The sequence below is a fragment of the Anas acuta genome, chromosome 2 (genome assembly GCF_963932015.1).
Source record: "Anas acuta chromosome 2, bAnaAcu1.1, whole genome shotgun sequence".
NCBI lineage: Eukaryota > Metazoa > Chordata > Aves > Anseriformes > Anatidae > Anas > Anas acuta.
The window spans coordinates 111,286,729-111,304,404 of NC_088980.1; the positions used below are offsets into that span (position 1 = coordinate 111,286,729).

General features: G+C 32.2%; 1 protein-coding gene across 4 annotated transcripts in view; it reads right to left on the reverse strand.

The window, feature by feature from the left end:
• Positions 1–17,676, reverse strand: part of SNTG1 (syntrophin gamma 1) — a 343,053-nt gene that overhangs the window by 74,516 nt on the left and 250,861 nt on the right. For all 4 annotated transcript variants that reach the window (XM_068671708.1, XM_068671707.1, XM_068671705.1 and 1 more), the window contains one exon: positions 1,957–1,995. In XM_068671708.1, the coding sequence (XP_068527809.1) occupies positions 1,957–1,995 (39 nt within the window). The remainder of the gene's footprint in view (positions 1–1,956; positions 1,996–17,676) is intronic.

Here is a 17,676-nt window from a genome sequence, read left to right on the forward strand (position 1 = left end):
AAAACCAGCAGATATTTCTGAATTAATGATAGCTTGGCTGAACATTATAGCAGTTATTTATATTTTTGTTGTCATTTTTATAGTAATAAAAGAAAGGAAATAAATTCAGAGTAAATCAGAACAGTGAAATATTAACTTTTTTGTTTACTAGAAATTTTGTCCTTCCTTTGAGATAGGAACACTTCTTTGCCACTGCCATCAGACAATGTTATATGAACTGTTCTGAAAACGCCCAATTGCAATTGTTAATTTTGATTTCTGAATGCAGCAAAAAACTTCCCCTTGGTGACACCAGGAGGCAAGGATGAGATAATTTTTTCTAAAAATCTAAGTGATTGTAGTGCGGATGAAGCACTGAAAATCAAGAGCAAATAAAAACACCTAATTGTTTATTATGTAATTAAGTAATTTATTCTGACTTTATTTATACATACTCATAAAAATATTTGCTATAGTTATTATTATTATTCATTTGTTATGATTTGTGGAGAAAGAAACAAATAAAAAAATAATGTCTACCCCTGCCTTCTGAGTTAGATTTGGCAAAATTCCAGATTAATAAAGTTGGACCAGAGATGTGTAACTCAGATATAATGTTGACTGTCTAAAGATGTGGTGTAAGAGAGACAAAGCACTTTTATTCCTCAAATGTGTCTTCTTGAAGTCAAGTCTGCATCTCAGTGCTGTACGTATCTTTCTTGTACACGGAAGCAATTTATTCCTCTGGATAAATCAGAGTTCTCCATTTCCCGTTATTTTAAGTTTCTTAAAATGAAACACCCATTATGCAACAGTTGTGACACAAAACACAAATGTAAACTTAGTTAATTGGTCTAATTTATTAAAATTACTTTATTAAACTTACTTTGTTATAAGTACTCCACCACAAAACAGTCACATTTTCAACTGCTGATTTGCTATATCACAGTACACTTAATGGCTTTACTGTGATATGGGACTATGTTCCAAATGAGTCTTTGATCACTTTACAGCGTACTCAGCTTTAACCTGACATTTTTTATCTATGCTTTGTTTATATGGTTTTGTAAAATATATGCTGATCCTATCAAGGAGATGTGACTGTTGCCCATTCTTACTATGGCCTCTAGCAACTACAACCTCAGAACAGTAGTCTTTCAACTTTAAACTTTGAAGTCTTTCTGTCTTTCAACTTTGAGCTGTCTGTAGGTTTACTTACTTTTTTTAAAAAAAACAAACAAACAAACAAAAAAAAACCAACAGATTTCTCAAAAGAGAAAAGCTCTATTTCTTTGTCCCAAGAAACCTTTCTCAATGCCTTCCAGTAACATGAAAGTGCCAATGGATGATCTTGGAGACAATCAGATGACGTAGTTTGTCCCCAAATTTTCCTACTACCTGCTCAGTGCTTAACACTGGATAAATATTCATTTTTATGCTTTCATTAGACAAGAGACTTCATACATTTTAAAAATTTCAGAAGAACACTGATTAATAATGGCTAACTCTCTTAAGTATAAGACTCACATTCCTGCTTTTATAATAAAATAGGTAAGATGCAATCTGAAGAAAATGAGTATAAAAATATGTGCATTAAACTTATGTGCATTAAACTTTTATTTTTTTCAACTTGAAAAGATTAGGCATGATCTTACTTTTACCAAACATTTCAGTTCATATTGACTTTAGGAAAAAAATAAATATATGTGTGTGTGTGTATATATATAAAATATATTTATGTTATGTTATGTTATGTTATGTTATGTTATGTTATGTTATGTTATGTTATGTTATATTAGAATATATATGCTATATGTTATATATATATAATATACATATATTCTGAGGCAGCAAGGTACTCTCTAAAGAACACCTACCTAGAACACTTGAGCTAAAATAATGCACAGATATTACACAGTTAAGTACAGATGAAATAAAAATTATGAAATAAAGTAACCCAAATTTTATTTTTCTTACCTGCTGGTTTACTGGAAAATTCCTGTTGATTTTTTTAATCTATAAAAGTGAAAGAAGAAATAGATTAAGATCTCAACCACTAGAAGAAAAATAAAAATAAAAATTAGGTTTTAAAGACATATCAGATACTTCCTTCCAAACTGTGTAAAGTCCTCTACAGTATAAGAATGAAAACCATAGTGAATAATGAGACATAATAATAATAATAATAATAATAATAATAATAATAATAATAATAATAATAATAATAATAGTGAGTCACTGTGTAGTTTATTTTGCTTTTTCAGAATATAGGAAAGGAGAATATTTACAAAAATATCCCTGAATTGTACAACACTACCTATTTTTCCATTTTCTGACTAGAAGCTCTAATTTAAACTAGATTATTTAAGTATAAAAGTAATTCAGATCAATTTACTGCCATTCACTAAGTCATCATGCTTTAAGAAAATACCGTTCCTTAGAGAATGATGAAAAATTGGGCTGGAATAACCTTTGAAACATCACATAGTCCATCCTACTAACCTAGGTGCAGAATCAGGTGTGCAAATTTAGTTTTGGTAATTGTTCAAGTAATATAAAAACATTAAGCAATATCACTAGGTAAAATGTAAACAGTAACCCAGTCTGAGATGGAAGATTCATAAGGAGTTTGTATTTTAGCCCTGCAGATCACTGACTCCCTCTAAATAAACACTGCCAGCTACCTGACTCAAAACTGTTCAACACAAGGAGAATTAGGTGTGGAACATACCCATTCCTGCCATTAGTATCAGAAACAAACATATTATCTGTGTTTTAAAAATAAGCCTTGAAATCCTTTGAGCAAACCTAGCATATCTACTATCTGCATTCATGACAGATACTTATCTCTATTTTTTTCTGCTCCCTTATGTCAACTTTTCACAATTGCTTTTCTAGCTATGTGTTAATGAGAAAATAAATAAATAAATAAATAAATAAGTAAGTAAAGACCTTGTCAACAATGATTCAATCATGTAGCCAACCATGCCCTGATACCACAATGTAACATTTACACTGCTTCAGCTAAAGGTAGGAAGAACAGTGCTTTTAGGATTAGAAGATCTTGGAATTCATCTTAGAAGAATGCCTATTGAATTTTATTCGGTGTTTATAATTTCACCTCTGAATAACTATATGCAGAGTTGTGAATTACACCGTGTTTTGCATACTTTAAAACAGAATATTTATTACAGTGGTAACCTCTTTGCATTCTTCATGCAAATAATAAGCAAGTCTTTAAGTCACTGACATCCCACAGTTTGGCTATTCAAGGATAATTCTCACTGTCAAGAATATGGTGGCAAGCAATTTCAGTTGGTTTTCAAATGCACCCTGAATTAAAAGTGTCATAAGAACATTTCCACCTTCCCTTCAAGCATGTGCATCAGCTTCAGTTTCCTCCTTTCCTTAACATATAAGGGAAAGGATCTGGGGAGCTATGGCACTCCATGGACAAAGCATTAAAATAAAATGAATACACACTTCAGCAGATACCATCTTACAAAATTTCTCAAAAGAAAATATAGATGAAAAACTTTATTATTATTTACGTAAATACAGAGGGTTCAAGATTTTGGGGATTTATTTCTAAATTTGGCGTGAAATACTCCAGCATGATAAATCCCTCTTTGTGCTAGTAGGTACTATTAAAATCCTTGTCAAAACTGTGGATTTCCCTCTACTTTAAGCCAGGCTACAGCCTGTGAAAAATTTGAGTTATGAAAGAACATGTCCAAGAAAACAAGATTTTACTATTCTTAACAAAATACTGAAAATGTCTTTAGTGGCAAGGCAGGTACATATGAAATACTTTGATAATATTTATTTTTAATTCATATATAGGGACTTCATTTTTTAGTAGAAATTAAGAACATCAGGAGTCTCTGTGGACTTTAAATACTCATGAAATCTAACTGCATGATCCAAACATCATTTTCTCATTCACGGATTTCCATTTCGTTTCTTAAAGAACAATCTAAACACCTGCATTGCCTAGCTGTTTTAACTCTTGTTGCTTTGGTGAATTAAAACAATCATGTTTATCTTTCAGGTACTACTGTGAGGATTTATTGTAACACATTATTTTAAAGTATGATAAAATTTACAAAATTCATTACAACAGTTCGGTTCTACCTGGAAGTAAGAATTATAAAGTCTGATTAGTTTGAGAAATCCCTTAACTGTTTATCATGTAACATTCTTGTTTTGGCTGGGATGAGTTAATTTTCTTCCTAGTAGTTGGTACAGTGCTGCATTTTGGATTTAAATTGAGAATAATGCAGATAACACACCAATGTTTTAGTTGTTGCAGAGCAGTGCTTACACAGAGCCAAGGACTTTTCAGCTCCTGGTGCTGCCCTGCCAGCCAGGAGGCTTGGGATGTGTGCCACAATGTGTCTACATTATGTTCAGCAAAACAGGGGCTGAGCACTTAATTCTAATTGGGTTCAACTTCCATGAATGTCAATTAGGAAGAAAATTCTAAGAACCCCCTCAAACAAAGTAGTTTGGGATTTGGTGGTAACCTAATCCTCTGAGGAGGAAGATGAGATCAAAAACAAACTATCCGCAGGATGCTGTGTCTGACTATTAACTAGGCAAGCGCTACTGATAAAAGATGAAAAATGAAAGAAGAAATGTTAGCAGCGAGTATCTTAGAAGAATGGTTTGAAGTATAATTGATTGGGATAGGAGGGCAAACACATCAGGCTACGTATGTTTTGAAAACACAGATGGGCGAATACATTAGGACATCATAGCCATAAAGAGTACTGGACAGGCAGATGATATGAAGTCAGACAAAGAGAAGAATGAACCACAGACATACTCAGATAATTCATGCACTAGATGTTGCCACAGGTGGATATTTTTCACAATGATGACTGTGCCAGCTCCACAGAAGAAACAAAGAAAGGGCACAAGAGACATCACTCTTCAGCAGGGTGAGCAGATGAGCAGGATTTGGCTTCAGGTGTATGTGCTTGCTATCTTATCTTATCTTATCTTATCTTATCTTATCTTATCTTATCTTATCTTATCTTATCAATCTTAACTGCTTTCATGCCAGAGAAGCAGGAAGCCCTGCAGGAAGCAGAATATCCCTCCATACTATCATCTTCTTTGTACCTTATTTCTGTTGTCCTGCTGGCATGATTAAGCTGACAAAACTGGGTTTTAAACTTTCACATTCAGTTGAAACTGAATTGTTCATTCGTCCAAGAGGTACTATTTCAGACTTTCTTTGAGCAAATAGCACTACAATAACTACTTTCAGTTCCCATAAGAGGATTTTCACGTATAATTTCAAAACTGCTATTTATTATGGGGCTGTTTGACCTTTTTACCTATTTATTTTAATCAAATCTGCTATTCCAATGTAATCACAGGATCCTCATGAGATGATGAGTAAATGTGCCCTTCGATGAGCATATTCCACCCTAAAGACTATTAAGGGCAGTATGATTTAGAGTTAAGGGCACCAATTCCAGGTTTTTCCATTTCTTAACAATTCAAATAGAAACATTTGTTTGTTTGAAAAGTCTCTGTGTACTATGCTTGCTTTTAACCCATTCTCTGAAAAAATACATTGCAAATTAGGGGCTCAGCAGGTCTAATAAGCTACTAGGAAGTATCTTTAATGACAGTGTGGGTCTCAGGTATAGTACAAGGGCCTCTGGAAGAAGCAATGATAGAGTAGGTGTTTGTTTTCAGGATAGAGCAATTGACAAGAGACCATTCTCTCTTGGTACATTTGGAACCACCAACACTGAAGGGCAATGTTTGGAGTGAGAGGGCACCAGCTTCTGCTCAGTATTTTCTTGACTTAGATGGTAGCTAAGATATTCCCATACTTTTACATGATTTGGTCTATCTTTTGCTTGCAGTCTGTAGATGTCATGTAACTGCAGGTATCCTCCCTTACCAGAAATTTTCCATTAAAAATAATCCTTTACTATTTAATTTATACCCATCTTATTTCTGGTTTCCCCAAAGAATTCAGACTTTGGAGCCTTCTTCATCAACTGTTTGTATTTCATAACAGCTGACTTATATTCATTAAGAGATAATTAAAATATAACAATTTGACAAGAACATAAATGCATTAAATAGTTCTTAACTTTCTCGTGTATTAAAGCAACAATAGAGTGCATACCAGTGGGATGTTAAGTGATTGCAAACAGGTAGCAAGATCATTACAGATTGGAGCATTTTTGAAAAAACATGAATCCATGCTGTGATAATCTTATGTTAATGGATGAGGAAGAAAGAGCAAATAACACTAACATTTGGAACTGATAATTGGTTAGTCCTTGCTATTTTTATCCTTGCTAAGCTATGGTTTGTTCAATGTGAACTGTAAGTTGTGGTAAGGTGGTGAAACTTTGTTATCCAAGAGTATTTATGCATTGACAACTGCAGGGAATTAGAGAAAATTTGAAAGAAGCATGCAAAAATTCACATGAAACACATCATACTTTAGTGCATAGATTCAGATAGGTGTATAACTGCCTAAGGGCTGAATGTAGAACTTCATGCTGGTTTTACAAGCTGAAAAATTATTTAGAGCCAAAGCTGAAAATCCATGTTGTATACAATCTGCCGAGTGAACTCTCAATGTGTTCTGGAAAATATGGGAGCGTAGGAATGATTTACTAGAGCATTTACATGTATGTCTGCTTTCTGACCTATCAGGGATGATGCCATTCTCTATCTCTTGTTGATCAGATTTTACCTGCTAAATGGTTCAAGGGATAGGAAGATTCATTAGAAACACTGCTATGATCTCTAGAATTTTCATGACTAACTTAGATTTTTCTCAAGACCAGATATGCTGGACTGCAAATTCACACAGACTGAATGAACTCATCACTAAATTCCTATAGGAAAGAAAATTAATATATGAATATTATGTAAAGGTTGGACTTGTTATCCAGAATAGTCAGTAGAATCTAATAATCTAATTAGTAATATATCCATTCAAGGTCAGTTTGTCATCTCGGCAGTTTAGACCATTGAAAAATGTAAACGCATACACACGACCTCTGTTTTAGAATCTTTTCAAATAGATCCCCATAGGCTGAAACATTCTTGCTATGGTTTCTAGATGATTATATATATGACTAGATTATATATGTTTCAACATATATTAAATGTTAAAAGAAAAAAAAAACACTCTTAATAATAATAATAAGATTAAAAGAGATCAAATGCATTTAAAGAATATAATTAAATCAGTGTTGGCATGATTCAGCAAGCCCCATACCAGCTGACTAACAAAAGTCCCAAAATAGCTGTTGGCTGGAAAAATGAAGAGAAATATAACTACATTTTTGCTATCAGCAGATACGGTACTAGACAGATCTTTGTTCTGGGTCAAGATTAGCACTTAAAATTCTCATGGATCACCTTAATCCATCTAGAAACTGGAAATTTCCTTTGAATCCTATCTATACAGAGGAAGAAAAGACCCCAGTGAGTCTTGAGGTCTTGTCTGGAAAGAGCCCAGTTGCACATGCTTCCTGGTTAAATTTTTGTACTGACTGACCTTGAATTAGCCAGTGGTATAAAATATACAGAGAACTTGCATATTTTGGTGAGCTGCCAATACATACAGACATTTCATAAATACTTTTCAATACATAAAGGATGGTTTGTTGGCTCATAAATGACCTTCCCACTCACCACACTCCCCCCCCAATAAACAAACAAACAAAAAACACAACAACACACAAATCTGTTGATTACACAAAATCCTGAACAGATGTCTTGAATTGATGCAGAGAAAGAGTTATATTGTATATTGTACATAATAATATACCAGATTATGTTATCAATTTTTGGTATGTGAGAACATGATCAAAGAAAAAATGGCCATCTGAACTATGATTCCAAACTTGCCTACCATCAAATATCTTTCATTTGTTTCCTCATCAGGAAGGGCTCAGTGATGCATTGAATTCTAGCAGCATAGCAGTAACAGATGAATCAAAGAAATATCAGATTTCTGTCTATTACATGAAGCTACAGTGGAAACCCTAAAGACAAAAACCTCAAAACCTATCTTCACATGTCTGTGATTTTCCAATAACAGGACTGCAACTACTTTTACTTAAAAAGTAAATAAAGTGTTTTATTTAACAGATGAATGGATTTACTGAATCCTGAGATATTTAACACTTATTCCTAAATAAAATTTTCGGCATTACCTTAATGACAATATTACTATTGAGTTTCTTTACAGAAGATAATTGTGTTACAAGCATACCATTTTCACAATAGTTAGTTTCCCTAATAGCATCATTAAAATGCCAGAAGTAACATGCATGTTAGTAAAGACACAATTGAAAGCCATTGCCTGAAAAGGCTGCTATGGTTCCATCTCAAAGGGAGAAACATCTGTATCCCTACTGAAGATTTACTAGAAGAACTTTGAACAGTAAAAAAAAAAACAACAAACAAAAAACAAACAAACAAAAAGAAACAAACAAACAAAAACAAACAAACAAACTTGGAGATGCATTTTTTTTTTTTTTCCCAGGTAATTAATTGCAGGTAATTTAAATACTCATTGCAGTATGATAACTGAATTTTCAGTCAAACTAAAAGTAAATAAATAAACAAACAAATAAAAACTGCTTGAGAAACTCATTAGTAAAACAACCACTCACAAAATAGTGAGATATATTCCTCTTGGGCACCTCTGAATACTTCAGAGGTATTCAAACCCATTTTACTTCATGTTAAGAAAACATATGTAGATTCCATGGTAAAGATGTAATTTACGTAGCAACTATTAATTCAGTCTTCCTCTGAAGGTATCAGACTTCCATTTGAAATACAGTTCTTTTAGATTCCTCCAGTTAATCTTTTTTAAAATTGTAAATTCTATGTAACTTTTACTCAAAATATGTCCAACATAAACCTTTGATATCTTCTGGATATCCACTTGGAAATACTGCATTCCAGAAACTACCAGAGGCCTCCAGAATACGTATTTCATTATTTTTCTCTGTATGCTTAATATTCAAGTAAAAAATTAATTGAAATTCCACCTATTTTTCAATATGTTTTACTAGGTTTTTGCTATATCCTTTCTCTATATAATCTTGCTTAAGACTTATGTTTAAATTTAAATAGAAAAATTCTATGTATTCAAAACTCATATTGCTGAAAGAAAGATAAAACAGGAAAACTAGTTCACTAGTTGCAAGAGAAAGCTTGGCACTAGAAATCTGTAATTTGTTTCCACAGACTATAATCAAGTTATTGTGGGATCCTAAACTTTTTAATGTCACAAAATAAGTTTGTTTGAAATAATGTGTTTGAGTTATTATATTTAACTTAACTTTAATTTGACTGAGAACACTAGAATATAACATTTAAACTTCAGAATATGGCAGGAGTAGCAGGTCATAATGACTGGTTTAGTAGATGACAAAATGCAAAAGAAGTTGGTACATCCTGAACTCATCATGATATCAAAATGCCAACACCTTGGAGATTCAATATACCTACACTTGTCAAAAGAACTAGGTTAAGGCAATGAAAAGAATTAGATCTTGAAGTAAGAGCACACTGAAGAAAACCTTGGATCACGCCCCTTCACAAAGCTGTCTATTCAAAAACACATGAAAAATGCTTGAATACTTGCTTGAATAGTGTTGAAGAAGAAGATAAATGTGTGCTAGATATGATTAAGGATTGTCATTGATTCAGTCAGAAAGGAGCTGGAACATTTTTTTTTTCTGAAGTTAATATATGGTACACAATGGTAAGTGTAGTATATAAGATTAATATTTATTTAATGCATTGAAATATTTGTGCTTGTTATGAAACTGGGATGAAAACAAATAATAGACAATATGCATTTAGAAAGTAACAAGGCTGGGTGTTTTTGTCATTTGGAAAGTATTTATATTATAAATTCAGGAATTCATAGCAGCTAATAATGTAGTGAAAGTCATGAAAGAAAAAATCAAATTTAAAAACGAATATGTATTGCATGCAAGTAGTGTTCAAGTGACACAGAACATGAAGTGATGAGATTGGTATTTAATAGGGAAGGATTTAGATGGCTGAGTATCAGGGCTGCAGCTCTTTAGCCCACCTGTTCATCACAGTTACTACCACAGTTATTACTGGGGTGATTTGGCCTGGAGAAGAGAGGTTTTCAGGGAGACCTCATTGCAGCCTTTCAACACTTAGAAGTGGCTTATAAGAAAGATGGAAAGAGACTTTTTACAAGGGCATGTAATGATAGGACAAAGGGTAATGGTTTTAAACTGAAAGAGGGTAGGTTTAGATTGGATATTTGAAATAAATTCTTTACTGTGAGGGTGGTGAGGCACTGGAATAAGTTGCCCAGAGAAGTATGGGCATACACAACTTGTATGACCCATCCCTGGAAGTGTTCAAGGCCAGGTTGGATGGGGCTTTGAGCAACCTGATCTACTGAAAAATGTCCCTGCCTATGGAGGGGGGGGTGGATCATTCATCGTATATGCCTCTCCTGATTTAAAGCAACAGACTTCACACTTTGTGATTTCTCATGGAAACTAAATAACATGGATAATTCACATTTCAGTTTTACTTTTTGTGGTGTAATGACCACATGAGCACTAGGGCCTGGTCATTTCGCCACAACTTTTCACTTATAATTTCACTACAATGTATCACTTAGACAATACAATATATAGTCTACAGTATTTTCTTTAGGTTTTCATTGAATTCCAAACAAGTGGAGGATAAACATTAGTTAAATGTTTTCAATAGTTTGTCTTATCCTAATATTTCTGAATGCAGTCACAAGCACTGATAATGAATGTTAATGCTATGATGATACAAAATAAAAAACATATGGCTAAACTGAATAAATCAAAGCCGTCTGTACAACCATTTATAAAACCCTGTAATGATGTAACCATCAATGCCTTATGAGTGAATATATTAGTAAGCACCACTCCACTTAGCACCGAAAGTTTTCGTAATACCTAAACCGAATATTTCTGGTTGCATTGCATAAGAATCCCATTCATTGCTTCTCATTACAGAAACAAAGAAGAGACTGCATGCTCTTTGTGTACCTTTTATAAAGTTGAAACATTATTCTTTTCTGCAGGCTAAACAGTTCCATTTCACCCTGTATTTCCTAACAAGTTCATGCGATTGTCAAAGAGGCCAAAGACCTCTTTGGTGACACTGCATATAAGCATTGGTTGCCTTGACACATTTTTCCTGCATGACCTAGGACTGACTAGCACATTACAACATCTGACTCTCGTCTGCATACCTGCAAGAGTCTCATAGTTACTTCTGATCTGCTTACAGTCACCCCAAAACTCAGCCATGCCCACATGAATAAGCAGCCCCAGAGAGCTGTCATTTGGCTATATGGCTTTGGCAACATCCTTCAGATTTAAGCTCCTGGGAGATAAAAGGCTTCCTACAATGTTAGGTTCAGCCACTAGACAGACTTCATCATACACAGGAGTGAGTCATTGATGATGACCAATACATTGCTTCCTCAGATCATTAATCTCACATTTTTTCCATCCTGCCAGGTTTTCATTTTATTTTATTTTTTTTATCCACTATGTCATTAAGCTTGAATCTTAAGATAGTGTGGGGCAGCATTGTAATGCATCACTGCCTAGAATTAACCACTGAATTAACCATTTCCCTCCAAAGAAGACCTGCAAATAGAAATGTCTCTTTAGCCAGGGCTTGCTCCCTCACAGTAGATGTTACTGTTGGTTTCCTGACTTGTTGTCAGTATTTTTATCTACAGCCTGCAATTCCACGTTTCACTCAGTTTGACATCTTTATCATGTAATTTCTCTATATATTTCTTGAGGGATTTCACAAGAAGGTATGATCCTCTCAAGGCATTTTAGGTCTCCACAGTCTTCTCTGGAAAAAGAAATGCAAACAATAACTCCTACAAATCCACTTTAAGATTTGGAGTGAGACATCTGTAGCTTTGGTTCCCAAGTAAATTTTCCATTTCCACCACTAGTATATGCTGGAAGAAAAATACTTAACAATAGAATTTACATTCTCACCAACAGTTTGCTCTGTATAAGGCACACTTGCATTAATTTCCTCCTGTCCCTTTCCCCCAAAAAAAGTTATTATTCACAGCTTTTGAATGGTTCACTTATTTAGTCACACAGCTCCTAGCCTTTCAGTCCCTCTTGCCAACCTGGACTTTTCAGTCCGACTTGGCTGAAAGAGAATGAGGGGCAGTTTGTTGAAGACAGCAACCAAATCTGTTTTGTTCCTACTCTCTCAAACTATCAACAAGCTTCTGACTTTACCTATAAAGAGTTCACAGTTTGCCAAGGTTTGCATTATTTCAGGACTTCTCACTTTGGTAAAGAAAATATTTACAGTTCACAATTTGGCATTTTATAAGAAAAAATTAGTAATAAAATGACAGAAGAAATGGGGAATTTTACACAATTATGTATAACACACAAGACAATTAACCCTCCTAACATTAACCTAACATTAATATGTTACCATATTAACCTAATGCCCTGTAGAAATGCAAATAGTGATTTTTAAAATACAATTAATATTTATACCATAGCACAGGTCTAAATGAATTCCTGCAGGCAAACCAATAAATTTCCCAGTTGCCAATGGCATAAACAAATACATTTACCAGAGACAATGAAGCTAAAGAGTTTTTCTGTAGTCTTTGGTACTATAGTATACTTTACTTTTTGGTATATTTACTTTTACTGGCATGTAGTATACTTTCTGTATCATTTAGTACTGTATCTTCCATCATCCCACCATCATCCCAAGGTTCAGATTACTTCAGTTTGATTAGATAAAAAGCAACAACAAAAAACATAGAAACAACTAGTGTTGTATTGTGTCACATTTCACTTTTCTGTCTAAAAGAATTACACACTTCTGTTCCCTTGGAGCTCTTAGAAAGAAGAGCAATATTTATGAAAGAATTTGGCTGACAGCACCAGATAACAACCTGCTTGCAAGTAAGCTAAAAGATCTCCTGGTATTATGTTACTTAAATAATTTGTTTGACATAACATGAAATAGCTGTTGAGGCATTAGGTTCAAGTGATAATGAACTAGGTATTAATATACCTGCTAAATTTGATGTTAAATAAATAAATATTCTCATATGTCACTGAGCTACCTATAAAAGCCTTATGTTTTCAGTTCTTATTTCTGCTGAAAGCTCACAATTCATCTTCATAACTAATCAATAGAATTATCCTTTTAAGAATTACCAGTTTCTTGGCATTAAGAATGACTAAGACCAACACTGGAGGTACCAAAAGAAAATGTAAAGATGACTTTTACGTTAATGTGGATTTCAGGCTTACCTATGACTTTTTATTGGATTTCACTGCATTATACTAAGCTAAATATGATATTTTAAAATCATTTTTTTTAACAAAGAAAAAGAAAAAAATATATATATAGTCCATTTTAAGATGACATATTTGTGCATGAGTAAGAGTTGTCACGTAGCATATAAAGTTACAGAAACAATTTAAAAATCTTTCATTGGAAGTGCATTTGTTTCCACAGATTTCAGAACAACAGCTCATTATCTAATATAATTTCAGCAGTAAAAGACATTGTGTAATCAAAAGTATAGATTTTCTTTTGCTATATCAATAGTTATTGTAGTCAAAATGAAAACATATTTTTATAATTTATAAATTATTAAAAATATAAATATATAATTTATATATTATATATATATTTATATAAATATATAATTTATATATATATATATATATATATATATATATATATATATTTATATATATATATTTATTTATATTATATTTATATATTTATATATTATATTTATATATATATATTTATATATTTATATATATAAATATATATATATATATATTTATATATATATTTATATATATATATTTATTTATATTATATTTATATATTTATATATTATATTTATATATATATATTTATATATTTATATATATAAATATATATATATATATATATATATATATATATTTATATATATATATATATATATATATATATATATAATTATATATATTATATAAATAATATAAATTATTAAAAATAAATGCAAGCAGCATTTAATCTTTTCAAGATATCAGTGGGTCAAGTTCTCTGAGCCTCAACAATAAAATGCACTATCAAAGGTACACTTAAACACTTAAATTACTGGAATAAGTTAAACAATTAATTTATTTTTCCACACCAGTTTTACTCTTTAATCTACTAAGTCTTAGTTAGCAATCATACATGCTTACTACAGCACTATAGTGAAAAGATTTAAAAAAACAAAAACAAAAACCAGGGAACATTATTCAGCAAAAGTATAATGGTCCATGAGGATAATTACATTAATAGAAGAACACAAAAGCTAAAATTTACAACATGTGAAATATGTATGTCAAGCTGCAATGAAAATGGATGATGTACAAAGAGTACAATTGTGTGGTTACATTGTTATATATTGCTATGGTGTGGGATGTAGCTGTATAAACTTCACATTATTATAATGACATTTTAAATAATTATATATATCAAAATTGTGTGTTATTTGGAAAGTTCAGAACTGAATGAAACAATTAAATATCTGAATAATATCATTCATGCCTATTCATAAAGAATAGGCTGCTTGTGACAGCGTAATCTCAAAACCCAGGAAGAAAAAAAATAATCCCCAAACTGAATGAAAGCAGCAATTCACATATCAACTACAGAATTACTCTTTCACTATGACTACTAACTGTACTTAGGAGTAATTAGGTGAGTATTAATACACACAATACAATTTGCAAAAGATTTACTTTCAAGCTGTTCACAACTGAAAAAAAAGTAATGAACTCAGAGCTGTATAAAGAAAGCTTTTACCCCTGCAGCTGTCTTCATTGTGTGTTTTAAACCACATGGAATCTATCATGTCTACTTTACTATTTCTTTATTTGATCTAGAATATTTCTGTACGCAGCAAATGGATTTAGAATGGAATTTCAATCTTTTGTAGTTTTTGACTAATGTAAATAGGACACAGTTGACATAAGTATTCTAACTCCTATATATATATTTTATATTATATATATTATATATATTATATTATATATTATTAATATATGTGTATATATATATTATATATATACATATATATACATGTATATATGTATATATACATTATATATATACATATTTACATCTGTATTTATAAGTATATATTTATATTGGCTTGGATGATAAAGAACGTATGTACTTGAAACTCTTCTCATTAATGTATAAGTAGTTCCCTGTCTTGTCTCTAATGTATTCCAACTTTATTCAAGACTGTGTCACACTTACCCATGGCCACAATTGTCTGTTTAAAACTGACCATTTAAGTAAATTCTGACCCAAAAGAGTATTAAATACTTTGACATTCTTTTCATCATCTATCAGTATGCAGTGAAGCAGCCTTTTCCTTGCTGACTCTTTTATCACTGGTGTATGTGAAAACTATTTCTTTTCATCCTTGCTGGTTCCCTGCTGAGAAAATCTCATCTAGTGCTGCCACATTTCTACATACTTAGACTTCCCAAGCCAACTCTTAGTAACAACTTAATTCTACTCTGTTTTTTCTCTCCTGTGCTTAGGTTAAGGAAGATCTCATCATTTTGCCAAGAAGTTCCGTCTTGCACTTTCTTCCAATGGACTAGTAGAATATGAATTCACATGCTATTTATTCAAAATAAGCTTATTTTTCTGTGTGTGTGTGTGTGTTTGTTTTGTTTTGTTTTGTTTTGGTGATACAGGTATTCATATACAATAATGTCAAAAAAGTTCCTTTGAAGAGGCAACACAATATTGGTAGACTCCCCTGTGTTCTACTGGAAATACTACTGAAATAGCAATGGTAAACAGAGTAACAAAGACAATACAAAGAACTGCTAAGAAGTGGAAGAGAGACTGATGAAAGAGTGCCAGTGTTGAAAATAATTCTGGTATTAACATCAACTTTTTTTTTTTTTTTTTCCTTTTTTTTCTTCTAATAGGTGGGAAAGAATACAGCAGCGTAAAAAATGCAAGATGACCTTTCAAGCTGAGAGGTTAATGTTTCTGGAGGTAAAGGTTTCTTTTCTATTCAAATACAGAAGAAAAAACACGCTTTGGATTTGTAACTGTTGTGATCAGATAAAAACAATATTGCCAGTTGAACTACATAGATCAGTAATGATACAAGTCATTTTTTTTATATATTATTGTTTGCTGATGTACATGAAGTAAAATGTACATGATGTCATGAAGTAAACTGCCTTTTAAGCCACTCTAACATAACAAATGAATAGTAGTATAACCAGGAGAAAGTGGGAAGTTTCTGTGAGTCCAGTTTCAGGGTTTAAAAACATTATAAGCATATCATGCATAAGCTATGATTTGCGCTGTGATTTGTTCTATGAACTTACAAAGGTAATGGAAAGAGAGTTTGGGGTCAGAAGACTAAATAGAGGTCAGTCAGCTATAATTGCTTTAAGCTAGATTTGGCCTACAACCTGACCATCTAAGTGAATGGCAGTCTAATTTACTGGTAGGACCATCTGCAAGGCTTAGGGAGTGCTAGTTGCTCTCAGAACCTGGGAACAATTCTCTTTTTATCCAAATTGCATACTTTATTTTCCTGACTTCTACTCATTACATTTTGACATGAAAATGCTATTTACGGTTACTGTTTGGTAAATAAATGCGCTAATCTTTCTCCTCCTGTATCAAGAGTTGCTAGCTTAATAAAGGTGCAGGCATACTTTGCGAAATATTTTACTGCTATCAGTGAAACCTCAGCTATGGAAGTGTATACCAATTATTATTTGGGCACTTTGACTGCTTATTAACAGTTTAAACTGTTTAAATCTGCTTGTCAAAATCACCTTTTAGAGTTTTATTTTCTATAGTATTAAAAATATATAGATTATGTTTATATAGTCATATCAAGATCCATTTATATTAATTTGATGCAAAAAGTAATAATTCAGATGTTAAATATGCATATATACTAAAATTCATCAATTATTTAAAGAGAAACTTGAAAAAAAAAGTTTAACACCACAAGTCCTTAGGGGTTGTGTTAGCCTAAGAAGATATTTCTTCCTCTAAAATACCCTACATATGATGTCAAAATAAAAATACTTTTAAAATTATTATTCCTACTGATACAAAATGAGACAAACAATTAAATAGAATATACACACTATTAAAATATAAGTTTATGAGTAGGCTGTGTTTTCAGCCTGGCAAAGAACAAATGGTAAGCATAATATATTCACATCCTCTGACAATTATACAAGTATGTAGGATTAAATGACACTGCTCACTGCTGAAAGCCCAAACATCTATGTAGGCATTGCTCATTTTTACAATATTTATTAGTTATAATGCCAATGTCCTTTAAAAATTTGCTTCATATTTGCCTTTGCATTTCTATGACTCCTGTTATAATAATAAACTTCAAGCGTTGCTTTGTAGACATCTGGAGCATCTCAGGAAAAGCAATGATAAGAAAGACCTTTGTGTCATCCCAGAATACTTTATGGAAATGACTAATAAGATCAGTACAGCAAGAAGGGAATCTGAAACACTAAAACAGGTGTCTGAATGTCAGTGAACATTTTCCAGTAAAATCAACCTAATAAAAGTTTGAAG